Below are 20,235 nucleotides of genomic sequence, written 5' to 3'. Positions count from 1 at the left end.
CTCCTTTAGCAATTTCCAGTTTGTTGCATTGCGGCATGCAATCAATCCCCTAAGTATGGAGATGGTAGGAAAAATATTGGTGTTTATATGGAGATATGGTGGAGCAGTTGGAGTGTCTTATTAAGAAATGTGGCAGGATTTCTAATTTGAGAAAAGATGGTTTGAAATCCCACTACTCATTTGACTTGAATCTAAGGAATCCTCTAGTCAATGCATTTTCTTACGGTCAAACCAATATACTCTATGTGAGTTATCTAGAGAGAGAGAGAGAGATTTATATATTTATATATGTGTGTGTGTGCAGGTGGAGGAGCAGCATGATGATGGGGTGATTAAGATATTGTGTGCCGCAGAAGTAAACATGATTAAACAGACTTAACTGATCATGTGAAAAGATATAATGTTCCACCACCACTCTCCGCAGCCTGCATTCTAACAATTATTACCCCATTTTACTGTCTACTCTCTTACACTTAGAAGTACTAGGTCGTATCTCCGCTCACTCTAAGAAATATGTTCATCACTAAGGACCCGTTTTATAGGTGATAAACCAAGGTTAAGGTTGGTGGGACCCACCACAATCCAATGTTTGATACAATTTTTCAGCCTGGATAAATGCAATCCAAGGCCCGAAAAAAATTGCGGCGGCCCGCCAGGCCCGCGTGAATAGTGCCCGTTTTCACTATTGGGCTTAGTTAATGTGACCCACAAAATTTGTGGGTTTATTTTATCCTCTTGTGGGTTTATTTTATCCTACATAAATCCTACATTTGGCCCGAAAATTTTATCCTATGTTAATCCTCTTGCTATAACCCACTCACTCTATAAAACGGGTCCTAAAAGTGATGTCTCTTTATCTACATATTGCGTTTCCATCTATGTACAATTTCTCACTCTATATATACCCTACTCTATAAATGATTTGAGTTATTAATATATACTAAGTCGAAATAATATTCCAAGTGAGAACATTGGAATAAAAAATGTGAATTTCCCAAATCAATAAATAAAGCTATGTCACCAAATTTTGTACAACCAAAAACTGATTTATTAGAGAAAAAATTAGTTTATTTATGCATTTAATTAAAATATATTGACGCATATATCATACATGGAACGTGCATAATATTGTGGTCAATATATTAAAGATTTATGTATAAATATTTTATTTTTAGAACCATAAAATATAACTAATGCATATTTAAATTTAAATTTAAATTTAAAAAGTAATAGAGGGATAATTCAAATATAAAAATAAAAAATTAAAATAAAGTTGAAGGTTAGTCAAAGTCTTTTTAACTTATCCACTACCTATATTTATTATGTTAATATATAATTACTTTATCAATTTACTAATATAACTTTTTTTATTGAACAAAATTTGGTTGTTTATCGTTAGAGCATCTCCAGTAAGACTGGACGTCAAATAGCCCTCACATAGCCTTCACACTGCCACATCATCAGCACTACAATTCTCCTGCCACATCAACTGGACATCAAATAGCCCTCACATAGCCTTCACACTACCTATCCACATCACTAATAACAATTATATAATTTAATTTACACTCGTATCAACATACGGAATTTAATTTACGAGACAAATACGGAAAATTCGAATAATAATATTAAAACTTAAAAAGTACATTAATTTAAAAAAAAGTACAATAATTTAAAAAAAAGTACAAAAATTTAAAAGTACATTAATTTAAAAAAGTAAAACAAAATCAAGTGGTGCGAATGAAAATGAAGTTCAAAGCGCGTATATATAGTGTTTTCGAAAAAAAAAAATTTTAAAATCTGACGCCGGTTTGACGCCGAATAGGGGTCCTACAATGGCGCCGTGAGGATCGGCGTCGGAACCAGCGTCATCGCGCGAATCGGCATGGCCACGCCGATTTTGACGCCGATTTCGCCGACGCCGGTTCCAATGGTTCGGCGTCAGAACCGGCGTCGGCGAAAAATCGGCGTCGCGATTTTGACGCCGGCATTGGAGATGCTCTTAAACTTCCCAAATACCGACGCCTGCCGAAAAGGGAGTGTATATATATTTCTTCATGTTTAGTAGTCAGTCTGCCACTAGGGAGACAGCACATTCTTCTGTCCATCATGCTTCCTCGCCTATGTTCTATATTACAGTCAACTCCAAAACAAAAACATAATGATTTCCACAACTATTTTCCTGAATGGATAATTATGTCTGGTATTATTTCTTTTCTCATAATAATACATGGCACCTCCTACTGCATTTTTAATAACTAAAAGTTAAATTTAATGCTTCAAATCGATATACCTTGGATTTTGATATAGTTGTTTTCTTCCTAACTTCAAATAAGTATGGTAATATTCATATACAGCCTAAATCCATCAACGTGTATGATTCATCTATTTTCTTTATTTTAATTCCACGGATTGATCTTGGAAATTTTTATTTTATGGACGATCTTGATTATAGTCCGTGTTTGTATTTTACCAAATTTAATAGTACTATTAAAAACTTAAATATGTATTTAAACTAGTTTAGTCATTTTGTAGCTGCCATTTTGAAGTGCTAGTAGTGCTACAACACTATATACCAGATAATCATGCATGTTTAAACTATAATTAATTGCATGCATATTTATATGATGGATTAAAGTAGGCATGTTCATTGATTATCAAAATTGACTTGCAAAAATTAAAATATCTCTACAACATACATATAATTTAAAATTTGCTAAAAGAATTAGATTTAGTAGAGAAGAATTATGTTAACACAGTTTGATGTACTTTGAAAAAAATTAAATAAATAAGAACATATTCAAATGGGTTAAACACACTTTTAAATATCATATCAGGTGTCTGGGTTGTACTAGTATTATGTACCAAACTAGTTTAAAACGTTAAACGTCAGACACGTCATTATAAAATAACACGGAGTTTATTACAACTCTATTTGTATTTTATTATAGGAAATTCAGAGATTTAAAAACAATGGCGTCATCTGACGTAATTTAAAAACCCAGAGATCATTATAACTTTGTTATTAGTTCATTATAATGAACTCCAAATTATCTTATAATAGTATTGTTCGGCGTTTAGCGTTAAGACTGATTAGGTATTGATCACAGTCCTTATAACTCACAAGTCAGATTCTCAATCTATTACATAAAATCTAAAATATTTTTAAGATTTACAAGCATTTTGATCCTAAAAGGTTAAAAGGTGAAAATTGACTTCATGTGTTGTTACTACATAACACGGTTGCCTTCTTCATGGAGTATTATTCATGCTTTGATACTTTTTTGGTTATTAGATAAAGGTATCTACCGACAAGCTCAGTGACTATTCTTTCGTACTGATATTTTGATTAATTTAATGAGTTGTGAATATTAATGATAATTTATGCAATTACAAAAGTATATATTTGTACTAATAACCTTAATTAAATGCTTTCAGTATGTTGATTAATAGTATTACTAGGAGAACACATGGTCCACTGGGACAAATACAAAATTCCGCCCTTGCTTCCTTAAATTGCGCCATAATATTGTCACAGTTACACCGCAAATCCATGTTTTAATAACAAATGAATGACTTATGAGTTATGAATTACTATGATGCTTTAGTGAAGGTCTAATAATTTCGTACCTGTCTTTCTTAGACAGCATAACAAATTTTCTTGTTTTATAGTATGTACATGGTTTTGTAAGCATGTTTATAAAATTGTGATTATCACATTAGGTTGAATCAATTGATTATGTATTTTGACTTGAATTGAAAGCGGATGAAGGGTGGAAGAAAATTTTGTGGGAATGCATGCGGTCTACGAGTATTTTTATCTATTACACTCTGAAAGGAATCAGAAACAAAAAAATACAATATAAAAACAAAGAGCACAAGTAACTGAAATAGTATATCCTGCGGAAGCTACGAGAAAAACAAAAAACAAAGAACCCTCTACCTCCAAGATGAATTACGCTTATCATTTCCAAAATTAAAATGATTTTTCATCTATTTTCAAGAACCGAGCTTAAAAAATATTAGTACTAAAATTGCTAAGTGATGAAATGTCAGTGAGCTTTAAAAGACTTTTTTTTGTTATTAGACCAATGGTATCCACCGGGGAACCTATTGTTCATTGCGGTGCTGCTTTGTTGGCACCTCGAATAGTGTTGACCATTTAGTTAAAGATGGATGAGTCTATTGTCACTCGACCACATCCCTTGGGTTACCTTCAAAAGACTTTGGTTCGTGATAATATTTGCATTTTACCCCTCAAAAGCTCAGCATTATATATTGCACCCAATTAACAGAATCTGTTCAAGTTCAACTTATTTGGGTGTTTCATTAAGCCTTTTGGAAAAAGAGATCCAAATGGAAAGCTACTCCAGAAATAGCCCAAGCCCAAAATGAGGTAATTCACTGGAAATCATTATATTAAATATATCAATAAATATTTTCGAAAATTACATGAAAATATTTTTGGCTGATAAATATAAAATCATTACAATTATATAAATAAAATAGGACAACATATAAAATAAACAATAAACCAGCATTTTTTCCATTTTCTGGACAACAAATAAAATATCTACGTTATGCAGTAAAATCGCAAAACTCAAATAGCAATTTTATTTCCAGCGTTGCACAGTCAACATAGATCTCTATTACAGCCTTACATAATCTACGTGATACAAAACATCAAAATAAAGAGGGGAAAAACCAATGATTCTGAAAAAATGAAAGCAATCATCTCTGAAAGACGTGAGGCTTTTTGCTGCAGAAGAATTGCATGTGGTACATGCAAATGAATCAGAGGGGAAACTGGCGAATATCGGCAGACCCCATTTTCCATATCTTAAGGGATGCAGTGACGCTCGCTCCAGTAGCGTTGTTGAACAAGAAAACTCGCGCTGCGCCATTGATGGCCTTTGTCGGATACACTCTTGAAGTGATCACTCTTCTCCCTCCTTGAGCAAAGCTCTCAACGATCGAGTGGTCCACCTGCACCCACACCATCATCATTTATCACACTAAAACTACAACTAGAATTAGAATAAATAAACAAGTTAGAGTTTCATTCATTTCTCACATACCAATGATCTAATAGTGAACTTTTCTCCATCTACGACTGGAACACTGCTTCCATAAACTGTTTTCACAACATCAGGAGCTTGGGAAGACCTTTATCAAAATCCATTACACTAATTGTCAGTAATTAGTAAGAACTAAGAAATCGAACTAGATGTGAATTGATCAGAAGCTAACCTTAATTCATCAGCACAAAAATGAGACTCTGTCTTGCCATTAGGCCCTTTAGCTACATAGAAGTAGATTGGTGTCGACTCGGTGAGATTGTCATCAGCAAGAACAAGGATTCCGAATGGTCCTAAGACTCCCCTATTGGCAGCACCACCGCTGGTAGTGCAGTCGTATCCCGCGCCAGCTTCAGGGGCTGCCTCAACGGCCCCTTGGTCGAGCTCAAACGACACCTCCACATCTAGCTGAGAGGCAGAATCAATTGCAACCGGCACAATGGAACCCGGTCCAAGCTTCACATCAGCCTCAACACTGTCACCTCGTAAGCTCTCAAGTTCTTCCACTGGCCACTGAAGTAAGTCCGTACCTGTCTTCTGGTCGTACACAACTGTTCTCGGAATAGACTGAACCAAAACAACAATTGATGTCATGTCAGCAAAATTAATGGTCTTGACATATTGCCAAATTTTGTGTCTAGTCAATCATAATAGCAGGATTATTCTCTTTCCCCTGTTTTCTCTGTTTCTGTTATCATGAAAGACTGGACACATTACATGACAATATATATCACTAAATTTTTACTCAAGAGCAAAAACTAGTTAATGATATGTACCTGAACACAAGCCCATCCCTTGATGAGATCAAGTCCTTCAGCATCAGATTCACTAATCCAACCCCACAGAATCCTCCTCTGCTTATCATGGTCGTAGAACGTCTTTGAAGCGTAGAATATGCCGTAATCATATCGGAGGCCAATGCCGACGTCCAGCTCCGGGTTGTCTGGTGTCCACTTGTTGCCGATCGGGTCATATGTCCCAATGGCATAATAGTCGTGCCTATCATCATCCATGCTGGCCTTCATCACATGCTTCACCCCGGCTCCGTTGACCGACGTGTCCAACCCGTTAGAGTCGGTCAACGAGACAGGGTAGAAGTCAATGCACTCCCACATACCCGTGCCCGCAACTTGGTGCAAGTAGCCATCCAACAGGTCGTATTTGATGAAGTCGGAGGTCTCGTAGACCATGGAGATGCCGGTTTTGTTAACCTTGGAACCGATGGTGATGCGCCACTTGTCGCCGCCGGGGCTGAGCCAGGCGGTGGTGGGGTCCCGGAAGTCCTTGGAGCCGATCCCGGGAGGGGGGAAGAGGACCGGGTTGCTGGGGCTCTTGACCCAGTCGATGAGGAGCGGGTCGGATAGATTGGCCGGGTAGGCGAGGCACTGGACCTGAACGGCGTCGGTGGTGTCGCCGGTGTAGAGCATGATGATCTGGCCGTCGGGGAGGATGGTGGCGGAGCCGGTCCAGACGCCGTTGACGTCGTACCATTGGTCGGGGACCATGGCGTAGGGGAGGTGGAACCAGTGGATTAGATCCTTGGAGACCGCATGGCCCCATGTGATGTTACCCCACACAGCTGATTCTTGATTGTATTGGTAGAACAGGTGATACCATCCCTTGTGGAATAATGGACCTGTCGTATTGCACCAAATCATTGTCGTTTTATATTTTACTTTTTTTTTTTTTTCAATACAAAAAACAACATAACATGATTTGGCCAGCTTTCATGTTCATATAAATGTGCAACCATGTGGCTATATATTAACTACTGATTACATATATCCATCAACATCGTCGTTTATTGATTTTATTACTACTAAATATAGTAACAAACTAGTAACTCGTACATATTTTTTTATTAATAAACCTCCGTAAGGGAATCGCCAAGGCCAATTAAAGCAAATAAATCTTCTTTGTGGTGAGTAATGAGACTACTCCGAAATTCAAAGTACATGTCAAATTATCGATCTAGCATTTACTCAGGCATATAATAAAAACATAAGTAAATTGAAGTACTTATGTACCAATATAATTAATTAGTTTACATAATTAGTAGGTTAATTGATGAAGATAAATTAGGGGGAAATCAAAAAATTATCAAGGAGATAAAAAACGATGCATATTTTGGAAGTAATTTATACTTTTGGACCATTAGTTGATTTATCTATAATTCCTCTTAAAATGATGACATGATATACTATGAAAATGGGCACATCAAAAAATCATCTCAACAAGGAAGCAATAATGCAAATCATCTCAACAATTATTGCTATAAAACTTTCTAAATCTAAGCATAATTTAATTTTCACAGATGTGGTGGGTAACTTACCCGCCACTCATTTGTCCAAATTCCCACATAAAGTTGAAAATTTTCAAGATACGCCAAAATCACAATGTAAAAGAACCGCAGACTTAAGAAAAGATAATAAACCTAATCTAATTTGTAATGAGCAAATAAAAAAGGCAAAAAAGGGGCAATAAAGTAAAAAGGATTTGGTGAAAAGCTCACCATTAGGATCTGCGCAGAAGCCACCAGAGATTCACCAGTAGAAAATAATTGCAATAACAAATCAATAGAAAAAGTCAGATCGATCATGTGGGAAAGCGACGTATAAATTATTAAACCCCAAAATCAACAAATTAAAAAATAGGAAACCGACCATTCATCCAATTCTGTTCCGGTTGAAAGTGGAAAGCCGTTCTCTGCCAGGATAGCATGATGTTGTTCCATGGGAAAGTCAAAGCATTGCTGCTGACTTGCCGGAAAACCTTCTCCGACACGCCCTGCGACACCCCTCGCGAGAGCGGAGGTGCGGTGTGATCTGCGGCGGCGGCGTCGTTGAGTTTGATTTGAGAGGGTGGGGTTTGGTTTGTGGAGAGGAGGAGAATTAATGATATGAGGAGGAAGGATGAGAGGAGAATGGTGGGGAGGAGCTTCTTAGAATGGCGGGGAGGATGAGAGGAGGAGGGGAGGGGGAGGTAGGAGGCGGCGCCTTCCACGTCATAAGGAGAGGCTGTGGCCATGACTTGCCGCCGTCGATGGAGGATTGGAAAATTGTACTGAGAAATGAAATCGGAATGGTTTAAGAGTATCAGATTTAAAGCACCACGTTTGGCTGGAATTAGGTGTGTGTGTGTGTGTGTGTGTGTGCTGAGTTGGAATTTTGTCGGATCGAGATTTTTTTTTTTTTTTTTTTGTATTTTTAAGCAAACGACATCAAATGTTCAAAAATCAAAACCAGTCATTGTTTTAAAATCTTACTTATATCTTTATAAATTCTAAGTAAAACCGTCCATCTAATAAATTTTCTACTTCTTTGGTGTAGCAACGGGCAAGATTTAAATATGCTCACATAGTCACATGTATATCTATAATTTGCTGTGACGCATAAAATGTGAACGAATTTGTTAGATCTGAAAATTTGTTTAATTTGATGATATCTGTTGTATGTATACAGTATGCATAACCAAATTTTGCCACACCTTTTATCACTTTTTTATTTTTATTTATCAAAAATATCTCTCTCACCTAGAGATATATCAGTGCAGCCAAAATTTATTCTTTTCAAATGGGTAGATCCGGGCCAATCTATGCTCTGCACATCAATGAAATAAAAACAGACTCCTAGGTGAAGTGAACTCCAATTGAGCTATTTTGTAAATCTAGGTTAGGCTCATTGATGTCCAGACCAGAGCCACCTTATATAATTATAAATTTTGTAATATAATTAAGTAATGAACTAGTGTTAATTAGAATACAATCAACTCTAACATAAATTAATCGAACTCAAGTCGAGGCGGTTCAAGTTAAAAAATCGACCATGTTCAAATTCAAGGTGATTTGATTTCAATATTAGATCAAACTCAAGAATAGAGTATAATATTTATAGTGCTTCAATTTATATATCCTCATTATCTTAACCTTGACACTAAAATAATAGTCCCGCAATCCCACAATAGGAATCACTCTTATTGTTAGCATGAGTTTTAAGAAATGTAAAGAATAGTGAGTTGGAAAAATTAGTCGATTATGAAATCCATTTTTTTATTGGTTTTATAATAAAATGTGAGTGAAGTGAGTTAGTGGAATGTGGGATCTACTTGCCATTTATGATAAAAATGAAGTGTGACTCTTATTGTAGAACGGACTAAAATGGTAAATTGTGATTCTTATTGTGGGATGAAGGGAGTAATAAATGGTAGTAGTAGTAGTATTATAATGTCCGTTTTATATTTTGTTGTGTTTAGTTATTACTACTCATAATTTTGTATTGAACGAACACATAATATTTACATAAAAAAAAAAGAAACAACTCACTCAATCGATTGTGTGCAATGACAGATTTACCATCCTTGAGTGAAGACAGACACCTTTTGAAACCTCCCCCACTTATGAACTTGTAATTGCAAACCATTAACAAGATCGGACACACCCACAAGAAAAGAGATCCCATATGATCAGTGACAGACAATGGCAAATACATAATGTGTAACGATATTTTATTGGATTCTCTTATTTATGTGATCAAATTATCACATCTGTATACATTTTTGTACAGCTTTTAGGTGCATATATACCATGCATATCGACAATAACTATTGGACCTTATTTCAGATCACATCAGACATGTCACAAATGATTGATATTAAAGTAAAACTTTCTATGTTTGTTTCACCTGCAAAACTCCGAAGATCTCATTAAAAAATTGATGACGAACATGCTCCATGGTCTGTTCGGTTCCTCTCACTTGGCCACTCTAAAGGTATCTAGTATCTACTCTTTAATGGAGCTGTACCAATTTGATTCCTAATTCTTTATTAAATATACTACATAGTATTAAGCTTGAATTCTATTATAAATATAACGCTTTAAATCTTATTTACATCAATAAAAACATTTGTAACTTTGAAATCAGTATTTGGATTCTCTTTTTTGTTAGCATTACCATTCAAATTCAGTTAACTTTTTCCTAACCAACTACTTCGGCTCTTTTCGCCAACTTTCATCCTTTATAGTTTATACTTTGATTTCTTCTCTATTTCAAATTTTTACATGTTGTGATGGTAAGTTAAAACCAATTACATCAAATGGATATTTCAAGATCTTTGATGACTTCTACTATGAGTTTAGCGAATATTACTTAATTAGTACAGATATTCATCTAGGTAAATAGTAAACGCCAATGTTGATGTAGTACGTTACTAGTTACTACTACACTACTTAATTAAGTAGCTAAAGTAACGATGCTTAAATTCACGCAATAATTTCTTATAAAACCTGCTATATGAATTTAGGAACACTAATGAAAATTTATATTTTTTCATAAGAATTATTGGGACATTGGAACGTGCCATAACCTCCATCCACATGACCCACGACCGAAATCGAGGGCGGCGACAACAATCAACATGCTAGTTATTCATAATTTAATGTATGTCCTTCAATAAAACAATCAACATCCCAATAAAAGTTTCTTCACTTTTCCTTCTCTCTTTATATTACTCTATAATTAATTACTATTAGTATTATCATAATATATTCCTGACGGCTCACACCACCTTCAGATTTAATGGTATATATCTCACCAAGATGTAAAAATTATTTTTAAAATATTATATATAGTTATATAATACTCCCTCCATCCCATAAAAATATAAACAATTGATATGACATAAGAATTAAAACAAAATTGCAAATAAAAAAAGGAAGAGAATGACAGTTAAAATAGTGTTAGTGGGTTGTAGAATCCACGTTATTAGTAGTGTTTAATGGTTGCGTAAGTTGTAAATATGTTGATGCATAGGTATAATAAATTGGAATACCTTTCCAAAAATGAAACGCACATATTTTTATAGGATGAAAGGAATATGAAAAGTGTATATATTTTTATGGAACAAATAGAGTATATATAAAGTACTCATTCTGTTTTGGCTTTGAAACTCCTTTGATATGATATTCACTTGATATAATAAATTGATATGACCTACTTGTTTGAACCTAATGCCACTTTAAACTCATGTTGATATGACCTACTTGTGGGTATCAGGGAACTAAAATCTTACTACTTCTTGTGACATCTACGGAATTTTATATATCATATCTTAAAATGATGTTGGATATTTTGTCTTAGCATTGAGTTTGATAATAAACCAAAGCATTGGAATGTGGTAACCAGGAAGCATAATGGTTCAAGTTAGTCATCCATATAATAGTGAGGTCCAGAGGACTTATGCTCCCGATCCTCGATCGACTCCAGTTTGTTGATCCTAGGCAGCAAACTTGTTGGGTCCTTACTGAATGTGAAATCCAGGTGCTACATATTTAAAAAAGGGGTTACTGATTAACCATACCATTATGGAGGTTTCTTTTCCAAAATAGATGTGATGTGGCTTACAGATAAGAAGAGGTTCATTCCAGTCATTAGTGATTGAGGCGAATTGGTAACGCAACCAACAGATGGCTTTCCGTCGTACACAATCACCCTATCAGCAAGGTATGTTGCCATGATAAAATCATGCTCTGCAATAAATGCAGTCTTCTTCCGTTGACGTATGAATTTCTTTATGACTTTTGAAACAACGATGCGCTGCTCTGAGTCAAGAAATGCACTTGGTTCATCTATCGCATATATATCAGCTGGCTGTTGCAGCCAACACCAAAGTGTAAATAACACCAAAAAGAACAAATAGATAACATAGAATATTCACTAGGGACATCACCTTTCCAAGACAAAGAGTGAGGCAACCCTCTGTAATTCTCCAAAAAGAAAGATTCACAAGCTCTTTATCCATCAACTTTTGAATCGACAGAGGCTCCATCACTTCAGATACAAACCGAGGATCCATGTACGAATCATGGCATATGAAATCCAACATAATTCTCACGGTAAACTCATTTTTAGAAGTCAATCTTTGTGGCTTGTAAGAGACATTCAAGTCAGAAATTTCCACATCAGATCCTTCTACTGAATCAGGCTTCAAAAAGCCAGCCTAACATTTGAAAGGATGGCAGTTTCAGCATAAACAAACAAAATCAACATGTTTTTTAAAGTAAACAAACTATACAACAAATGTACCCGCATCTGTAGGAAGGTTGACTTTCCTGTCCCATTTTCTCCAAGCAGCACAATAATTTGAGAATCAGTGTATTCACCCTCCACCACCTTGAGCATGAAGTTTCCAAGAGTCTTAGTCATGCTTGGATACTTGTGTCTTGCACATGTTTCACTTTCCTCTGGTGGAGTCTCTGCAACCTGCAAGGGCAAGTACATTTTAACATATTGGAATCTCAGTTGCCCAAATACTGACATGACATGTTAGCAGCAATAAAATAGGACTCACGTTCAATGTAAGAGATTCATCTCTAAACCAGAAACTTTCAGTTGGCACAAATCCAGAGAGGAAAATATTAATCCCTTCTCTGACAGAGAACGGAAGAGTAACGTCCCCATATCTACCAGGTCTCCCATAAAGGCAGCATATGATGTCGGACATATAATCAAGCACACTAAGATCGTACTCTGCCACAATCACATAGCTGGAAACAAAGATTGCAAGTCATAAACCGTGTAAAATTTTCATAATTGGATAGTTAACAGAAAAAATCAACATCACTGACATATCAGGTTGAAGCAAGGATCTGATAAGTTGGGCAGATTTTAATCTTGTTTAAACATCAAGAAAACTTGATGGCTCATCAAACAAATAGATATCTGCATTCTTTAGAGCAGTATGAGCTATTGTAAACCTCTGAAGCTCTCCACCAGATAAATTTTCCAAATAACGGTCCATAATCTGAATCAACTCAAGGTCAGCAGCAAGTTCTTGTTTCATATCTCTTTCATCTACACTAGTAAGAATTTGCCCAACATTGCGTCGACGAGCTCCAGAGCAAGCTTTCCCTTTAGTTCTTTCATGGATTACATTGATGCACTGAGGCTTGACGACCGCCTGAGAATAAATGCATCACAAAGAGATTTGAAAGTTTAATAAACTAGAGAGAAATAAAGACATGTAAAAAACAAATGTTGACGAAAAAATAGAGTAGGACAGATGAATTAAGTTGCAGGTAGTCGAGCTATTATTGTATTTGCATTCATTAGCATCAACTGATAAGGCAAAAAAAATCCATCATCATTATTATGTCAATAAAAGAAGATTAAATGATTTAATAAGTAAGATAATGTACGGATGAATTAAAAAAATTACAATACTATTTAAGGATAAGCTAAGGGTGATTAAAAACTTACTAGTAATATTTAAGGATAAGCTAAGGAAACAGCAGTATAATTTCATATACAAGCTTATGATATGAAAACTCCCTTATATAGGTCGATATATAATTTCATATACAAGCTTATGATATGAAAACTCCCTGCTACCGTAGTTACGAGAGGAAAATAAAATCCCATATAAGGATAAAATGCTAGGTCAATATATAAATTCATACACAAGCTTGTGATCTCTAGACCAAATAGAGTACACCATCCCTCTTTCATAAAATCATAAAATCTTGCTACACTGTTCATGTTCTCCTAAAATAGAGTACACCATCCCTCTTTCGACGACCTCCGTCCCCTACATCCTTTACATCCATCTCCTCAAGTAATCATCAAAGTCATCTTCATAATCTACTAACGTGTTTAAAACAAAGACATGCTGAAAAAGAATAATGTTATATCACCAAATGAATAATGTATCTACATAACAACATGAAGACTTATGTCGTTTACATTATTGCCGTAGAGAGCACACATTACTACCTAATGAATCTATTGAAATGTATCCAACTGGGGTAAATAACATAAATTATAGCACAAATAATGAGCACAACAATTCACAATAATATAGTACAAACATAGCGACTAATGTATGTTGACTAAGCAATAATATATACAACAACCATGAATAATGTAACGACAACTGCTAATAGACAACTACAAACAATGAACATCAATAATGTACACAACCTTGCACAGTAATGAAATACGAACAAGAGAAATGAAGTATGCCTTACCGGTAACAAACGAATCTTTACCTCAAAAATCGATTATTTTCAAGAGAATTCTAGGAACCGACTCGGTAATATAAACATAAAATTGGACCATTCTAATCGGGCATTTGAGATCAAATTTAGCTTTACACTTAGATAATTAATTCTTTTTTAGCTTTATTGTGATCAACTTTAGCTTTACATTTAGATAATTAAGACTTAGTTAATTAATCTTAGCTCTTTTTAGCTTTATTGTGTTCAACTTTAATCCATTATTTCTCACTCAATGGGATCGGATTTGAGAAAATGCATATATTATGGCCATCTACTTCGTACTTAGATCGATGCTGTTATATTTAATTTTACAAAATTAAATGTCTCCTCAAATTTATTATCAGTCAAAGTCCATTGACCAAACATAATTCCAACAAATTTCATAACTATGTTGATGTCGTTTAGAATAATGAAAGACCAATATTTAAAAACCGGATCGGTAAGGGAACCGGTAAGGTTATCGGTTCACAGTTCAACTGGTCCAACCAGTTGAACCGTGAACTCATAAAAGTTTTTCTTATCAGGAAATAATTTCATAAACATTAACTCTCTTACTAGTTGAACCGTGAACTTATAAAAGTTTTTCTTATTAGGAAATAATTTACTTCCTCCGTCCCAAGGAAAATGACCCCTTCCTTGGGCAGCACGAGATTTTATATAATTTTATTTTGTGATTTAGGTGGAGAGAGTAAAGTAAGAGAGGTAAAATAAAGTAGAGATAAATGGGTTTCTATTTTTAGTAATGAATGACAAACTAAAAAGGAAAGTGAGTCATCTTTAATGGGATAGATGGAGTAATAAACGTTAACTCTCTTTTTTTACTTCAAATTTAAATTTCTTAAAAAGAAAAGAAAACAAAACCGAATTGGAAATCCTAGAGCTCTAGAGTTAAAAATATATACTCAGAGTTAAAAATATATACTCATAGTCAATCTCGAATTGTATGGAGTAGACTCCTACACTAGAGATTGATCACGTGTTAGATGCACCGAGAGGGGGTCTAACCAATCTTCCCGACTTTCCTAGCCACGCATGAGACCCAATAGATGAGCATGATTCCTAGGTGACACCCATGATCCATACTGACGGATCCATATCCCTACCTTTCCCAATTTGTGTGAAAATCATCTTTTATTTGCTTTACTTAGTTAATTTTCCTTTATTGCTTATTTGTTCTTTGATCTTAGTTAAGAAAACCAAAAACCCCTTTTATTAGTCTAGATAGTGTTCAAAGTTGCATCATAGTACTCAAACCGGCTTTTAGTCTTCGTGGATCGATAATTTAGCTTGTCACGTGCTACTTATCTCGTACACTTGTGGGTGACACTTTTGATTGCAAAATTGGCTTGAGTCAGATGTAATCGAATTCGGGTCCTGGTAAGGGTGCGTCTCTACTCGGACTAGTGTACATGATGAGGACCGTGGGTCATCGAACAGGTTGACCGATTTTCGTGCTCGTAGAAAGTGGCCACCTTACACGACACCCTAAAGAACATATATGGTAATTTCTTAAATAACTCAAGAAAAAATGGTTGTATTTTTTAAATGATTTGGAAATGACTTGATGATGAGTCGTGCAAAGTTTGTGCTTATGAAATATTTTTAGTGTCTCGGGCCTTTTCAAAGTTAAAACCCGAGGTCACTCAATGGTGGCATGACATAGCTGTTTTTATTAAAATGTTTTGGCAAGTATTCACTGAGTACATCAAGTACTCAGCCATGCATGTGTTTTCTCTATGTGCAGGTTGAGTTGTGACGAGTGCGGTGAGTGTTGAGCATGAAAGTGAAGAAGTAGCAAATAAAATATTCTGAATATATTATGTCTTCATACATAATATTATCCTTCCTTCGAATGCTTCCGCTAAATGTTGTTTCTATTGAGTTCAAATATTGATGAGATACTATCCTTTTTGAATTGATTATTGTTGAGATGATACTCTGATTTTATTCGAGATATTCCCATTTATTTCGAGTTATGGTCGAGTTGTGTTGTTTTTTCCTTTCTTCTCCGCTTCTTTAATCCTCCTCTAGTTGCAATCAACCGTGTTTTCTATCCTTAGAAAATGTGAGCGTGACAAAAATACCACTCATATTAAATTAACTTTACACAAGATTATTAGAGCAATAGAAAAAACTCATTTAATCTTCACACCTCAATCTGAAATCTCAATCAGAAATGTATGATTCCGTTTTAGGAAAAAATCAAATATTTTATTTTCCATTCTAATTTTGTCTTGTTATATTGATGGTAAGGATCTTGGAGTATAGAATTTTCATATTTTTAAATTTAAAAGTTTGAAATAAAGAAATGATGTTCGCCTTTTTGTTCCCCAAGATATCAAAAGATGTCTGCATTAATCATATTATCCCTTATCAATTGAATGATAAGACAATTAGGATTAATCCAACTTCGCATTCAGTTCAATTGGGTGATGTGATATTCATATTTGTTTGGCAGCTTCCAATTATGAATATATCCATCACTCTTAATACCATGCTTTTGTTTATTTTTTTTTAATTTGATCAAAATCGACTTATTTAGTGGATACTAATATGCACAAATTACTTAACAAATTACTCAACTAAAAGTATCCACAAATAAGTGTGGAATAAAACTAATTTTGTACAGTTTCTCATATGCAACTATGTAGGCTATCATCGTGTTAAATAATTTATAGTATATTCAAAACATACATCCTAAATTGCAACCATTTATGCTTTCAACAAATACAGAAAAGTACTCTTATCAATTAACACCGTTAAATAATTTATAGTATATTCAAAACATACATCCATAAATTGCAACCATTTATGCTTTCAACAAATACAGAAAAGTACTCTTATCAATTAACACCATCACTAAACTCATTAATATTCATCCTTCAAATTATCATTAGTATAACAACAAATAAGCATTTATTAGAAGAACCTAATAAAACTGACAATAATATAATTCACGAGGGACAATTTTATATTTTTCTCCTTCCTATTGGATTAACATGGGTGGGGTACAGGATAACCATAAGTCATTTTAGGGGTGAGATCCCTGCTGTGTTTAAAAACACTGCACCAAATGTTGTGCTATGAAACACACCAATTTAGGAATAAAATGGCAGCTTCTCTCCACTTTCTCAATCTTTCAATATTTTATTCTTATTTTTATATTTTAAATTATGAAGACAATGCATGAGTTGAAAGTATATTACCATGCGTGAATACGGAGTATAATATAGCTAAAAATGTAAGTACTACTAGATTAATTTTTTTTCTTTCGTTCAATTACTGAAGTATTTGTTAAATCGGAAAATATTAAGAGCATCCGCAACGCGTGCCGTTGCGGTGCCTTATTTCGTTCCGGAGGAACGGAACCGCGGCGGCACGCGTTGCAGCCGCCCGTGTCGTCGCCATTCCGTGCCGGTGCCGTGCCGGGTGCCGTTCCCGCGAGACGCGGCACGACACGTTCCGCCACGCGCCGAGGCGACGTGGCGGCCTCCCATTCGACGCGTGACGCCCACTCGCTGCCCCCGCGAGTGGGCGTCGTCACGGTGACGCAATAATTCGATTTTTTTTTAAAAAAATCGAATTTAATAAAAAAAATATTTTTATTTATAAAAATTGTTTTTTATATTTAAAAACAATTTTTACAAATAAATGAATACTAGAAATTCGTATTAGCCCATATATATTTGATGGGCTTGCGAATTTATGAAACCCATTCTTGGTTGTCTCTCTTTTATAGAGACATCCTTGAATGTTTTTTGTTCCACTTTCGATGTGGGACAAACTCATCTTGGTTGTCTCTATTTTATAGAGACATCCTTGAATATTTTATGTTCCACTTTCGATGTGGGACAAACTCATTCTTGATTATCTCTATTTCATAGAGACATCCATGAATGTTTTATGTTCCACTTTCGATGTGGGAAAAACTCATTCTTGGTTGTCTCTCTTATATAGAGAGATCCTTGAATGTTTCATGTTCCACTTTCGATGTGGGACAAACTCATTCTTGGTTATCTCTATTTTATAGAGACATCCTTGAATGTTTTTTGTTTCACTTTCGATGTGGGACAAACTCATCTTGGTTGTCTCTATTTTATAGAGACATCCTTGAATATTTTATGTTCCACTTTCGATGTGGGACAAACACAATCTTGATTATCTCTATTTTATAGAGACATCCTTGAATGTTTTATGTTCCACTTTCGATGTGGGAAAAACTCTTTCTTGGTTGTCTCTCTTTTATAGAGACATCCTTGAATGTTTCATGTTCCACTTTCGATGTGGGACAAACTCATTCTTGGTTATCTCTATTTTATAGAGACAACCTTGAATGTTTTTTGTTTCACTTTCGATGTGGGACAAACTCATCTTGGTTGTCTCTATTTTATAGAGACATCCTTGAATGTTTTATGTTCCACTTTCGATGTGGGACAAACTCAATCTTGATTATCTCTATTTTATAGAGACATCCTTGAATGTTTTATGTTCCACTTTCGATGTGGGAAAAACTCTTTCTTGGTTGTCTCTCTTTATAGAGACATCCTTGAATGTTTCATGTTCCACTTTCGATGTGGGACAAACTCATTCTTGGTTATCTCTATTTTATAGAGACAACCTTGAATGTTTTTTGTTTCACTTTCGATGTGGGACAAACTCATCTTGGTTGTCTCTATTTTATAGAGACATCCTTGAATGTTTTATGTTCCACTTTCGATGTGGGACAAACTTATTCTTGGTTGTCTCTATAAAATTGTATTTTAAATTATGTCAATTTTTATTTTTTTAGGATTTTAATTATGTCTTTTTCTATTTTTTTGAATTTTAAGTTGTAATGTTATTTTAATTTTATTAAAGTGTGTTTGTTTTGATTGAATTGAGTTGGAAATAAAAATAAAAAATGAAATTGAATGAATAGTAATTTAAGGAACGGTTAAGGAACGGTTAAGGAACGGAGGGTTGCAGGTTCCGTTCCTTAGTTAAAGAATGGAGTAAAAAAGTACAGTGGGGCCCGCAAATAGTAGTTTAAGGAACGGTTTAGGAACGGTATAGGAACAGCGTTGTGGATGGCCTAATGGTAGGTATCCTTTTTGAAATAAAATATTTAAAATTAATAACTATAATTAATAGTGTTTAAAACTGAATGCCCAAATTAAATGTTAATCAAATTATCAAATACTATAAAATAATTAATAACGAAAGGAAATATGAAGGATAGAAAATGATATGCTACGCACTTTATGTGAACAACTTATGTGAGTACCATCCTCGTTTAACACATTTTTAGCATTGTTTGTTTTATTTTATAGTTTGATTATAATACATTTAAAAATGTTATAGGCCACCACCCTCGTTCGACGCATTTTTAGCGCTATTCAATTTATTTTATAAAATTCATAAAAGTTCGATTTGTAGTTTTATTTTTTTATTTGAGAAAACAAAAATTTCTAACTTTGACTTTTATAAATTTTATAAGATTAAAAATGCCAATAAAATTTTAAAAAATGTATTAAATCAAACTATAAAGCAAAACGAACAACACTAAAAATGTGTTGAACGGGTGTGGTGCTCACATAAGTTGTCCACATAAGGTGTGTATCATGTCATTTTTATCCTTCATATTTCCTTTCGTTGTTAATTATTTTATAGTATTTGATAATTTGATTAATATTTAATTGAGGAATTCAATTTTAAACGGTATTCATTATAGTTACTATTATTTTTAAATATTTTATTTTAAAAAGGATACCTACAATTAATATTTTCAGATTTTACAAATCTTTCAATAATTGAATGAAATAAAAAAAAATAGATAATACACTTACATTTTTTTAGCCAAATTTATTCACTACTCATGCTAATACTTTCAACTCATGCATTCTCTTCATAATTTAAAAATATAAAAATAAGAATAAAATATTAAAAGATTGAGAAAGTGGAGAGAAGCTACCGTTTTATTCCTAAATTTGTGCGTTTCATAGCACAGCATTTGGTGCTGTGTTTTGTTTTTAAACACAGTAGGAGATCTTACCCCGTCATATTTTAACACAATTTTCCTTATCCTCAATTTGCACTTTCTTTTTCATTGATTTTGTTTTCATTGTTCAT

At 34.3% G+C, this 20,235-nt stretch overlaps 2 protein-coding genes across 3 annotated transcripts; both read right to left on the bottom strand.

Annotated features, from left to right (window-relative positions):
* Positions 1–4,591: 4,591 nt before the first annotated feature.
* On the bottom strand, positions 4,592–8,136 carry LOC121789403 (beta-fructofuranosidase, soluble isoenzyme I-like). The gene is made up of 6 exons (XM_042187877.1): positions 7,742–8,136; positions 7,591–7,599; positions 5,855–6,714; positions 5,251–5,645; positions 5,079–5,166; positions 4,592–4,986 (listed from the first exon to the last, which is right to left on the bottom strand). Exons 1-6 carry the CDS (start codon positions 8,103–8,105, stop codon positions 4,795–4,797), a joined length of 1,908 nt encoding a protein of 635 aa, XP_042043811.1. The 5' UTR covers positions 8,106–8,136; the 3' UTR covers positions 4,592–4,794.
* A 3,017-nt stretch (positions 8,137–11,153) lies between these two features.
* Positions 11,154–13,052, bottom strand: LOC121789402 (ABC transporter E family member 2-like). Of its 2 annotated transcripts, none has more exons than XM_042187876.1 (6): positions 12,829–13,052; positions 12,423–12,618; positions 12,158–12,334; positions 11,802–12,071; positions 11,477–11,668; positions 11,154–11,395 (listed from the first exon to the last, which is right to left on the bottom strand). In XM_042187876.1, exons 1-6 carry the CDS (start codon positions 12,912–12,914, stop codon positions 11,276–11,278), a joined length of 1,041 nt encoding a protein of 346 aa, XP_042043810.1. In that variant the 5' UTR covers positions 12,915–13,052; the 3' UTR covers positions 11,154–11,275. The 2 variants fall into 2 exon arrangements, with proteins under 2 accessions (XP_042043810.1, XP_042043809.1); XM_042187875.1 differs by having other exon boundaries at positions 11,477–11,722; positions 12,829–13,051.
* Between the last annotated feature and the right edge of the window lie 7,183 nt (positions 13,053–20,235).

Source organism: Salvia splendens, unplaced genomic scaffold (genome assembly GCF_004379255.2).
Source record: "Salvia splendens isolate huo1 unplaced genomic scaffold, SspV2 ctg231, whole genome shotgun sequence".
Taxonomy (NCBI): Eukaryota; Viridiplantae; Streptophyta; class Magnoliopsida; order Lamiales; family Lamiaceae; genus Salvia; species Salvia splendens.
Note: the sequence above shows the minus strand (reverse complement) of the source record. Positions and strands in the feature narration are given on the sequence as shown.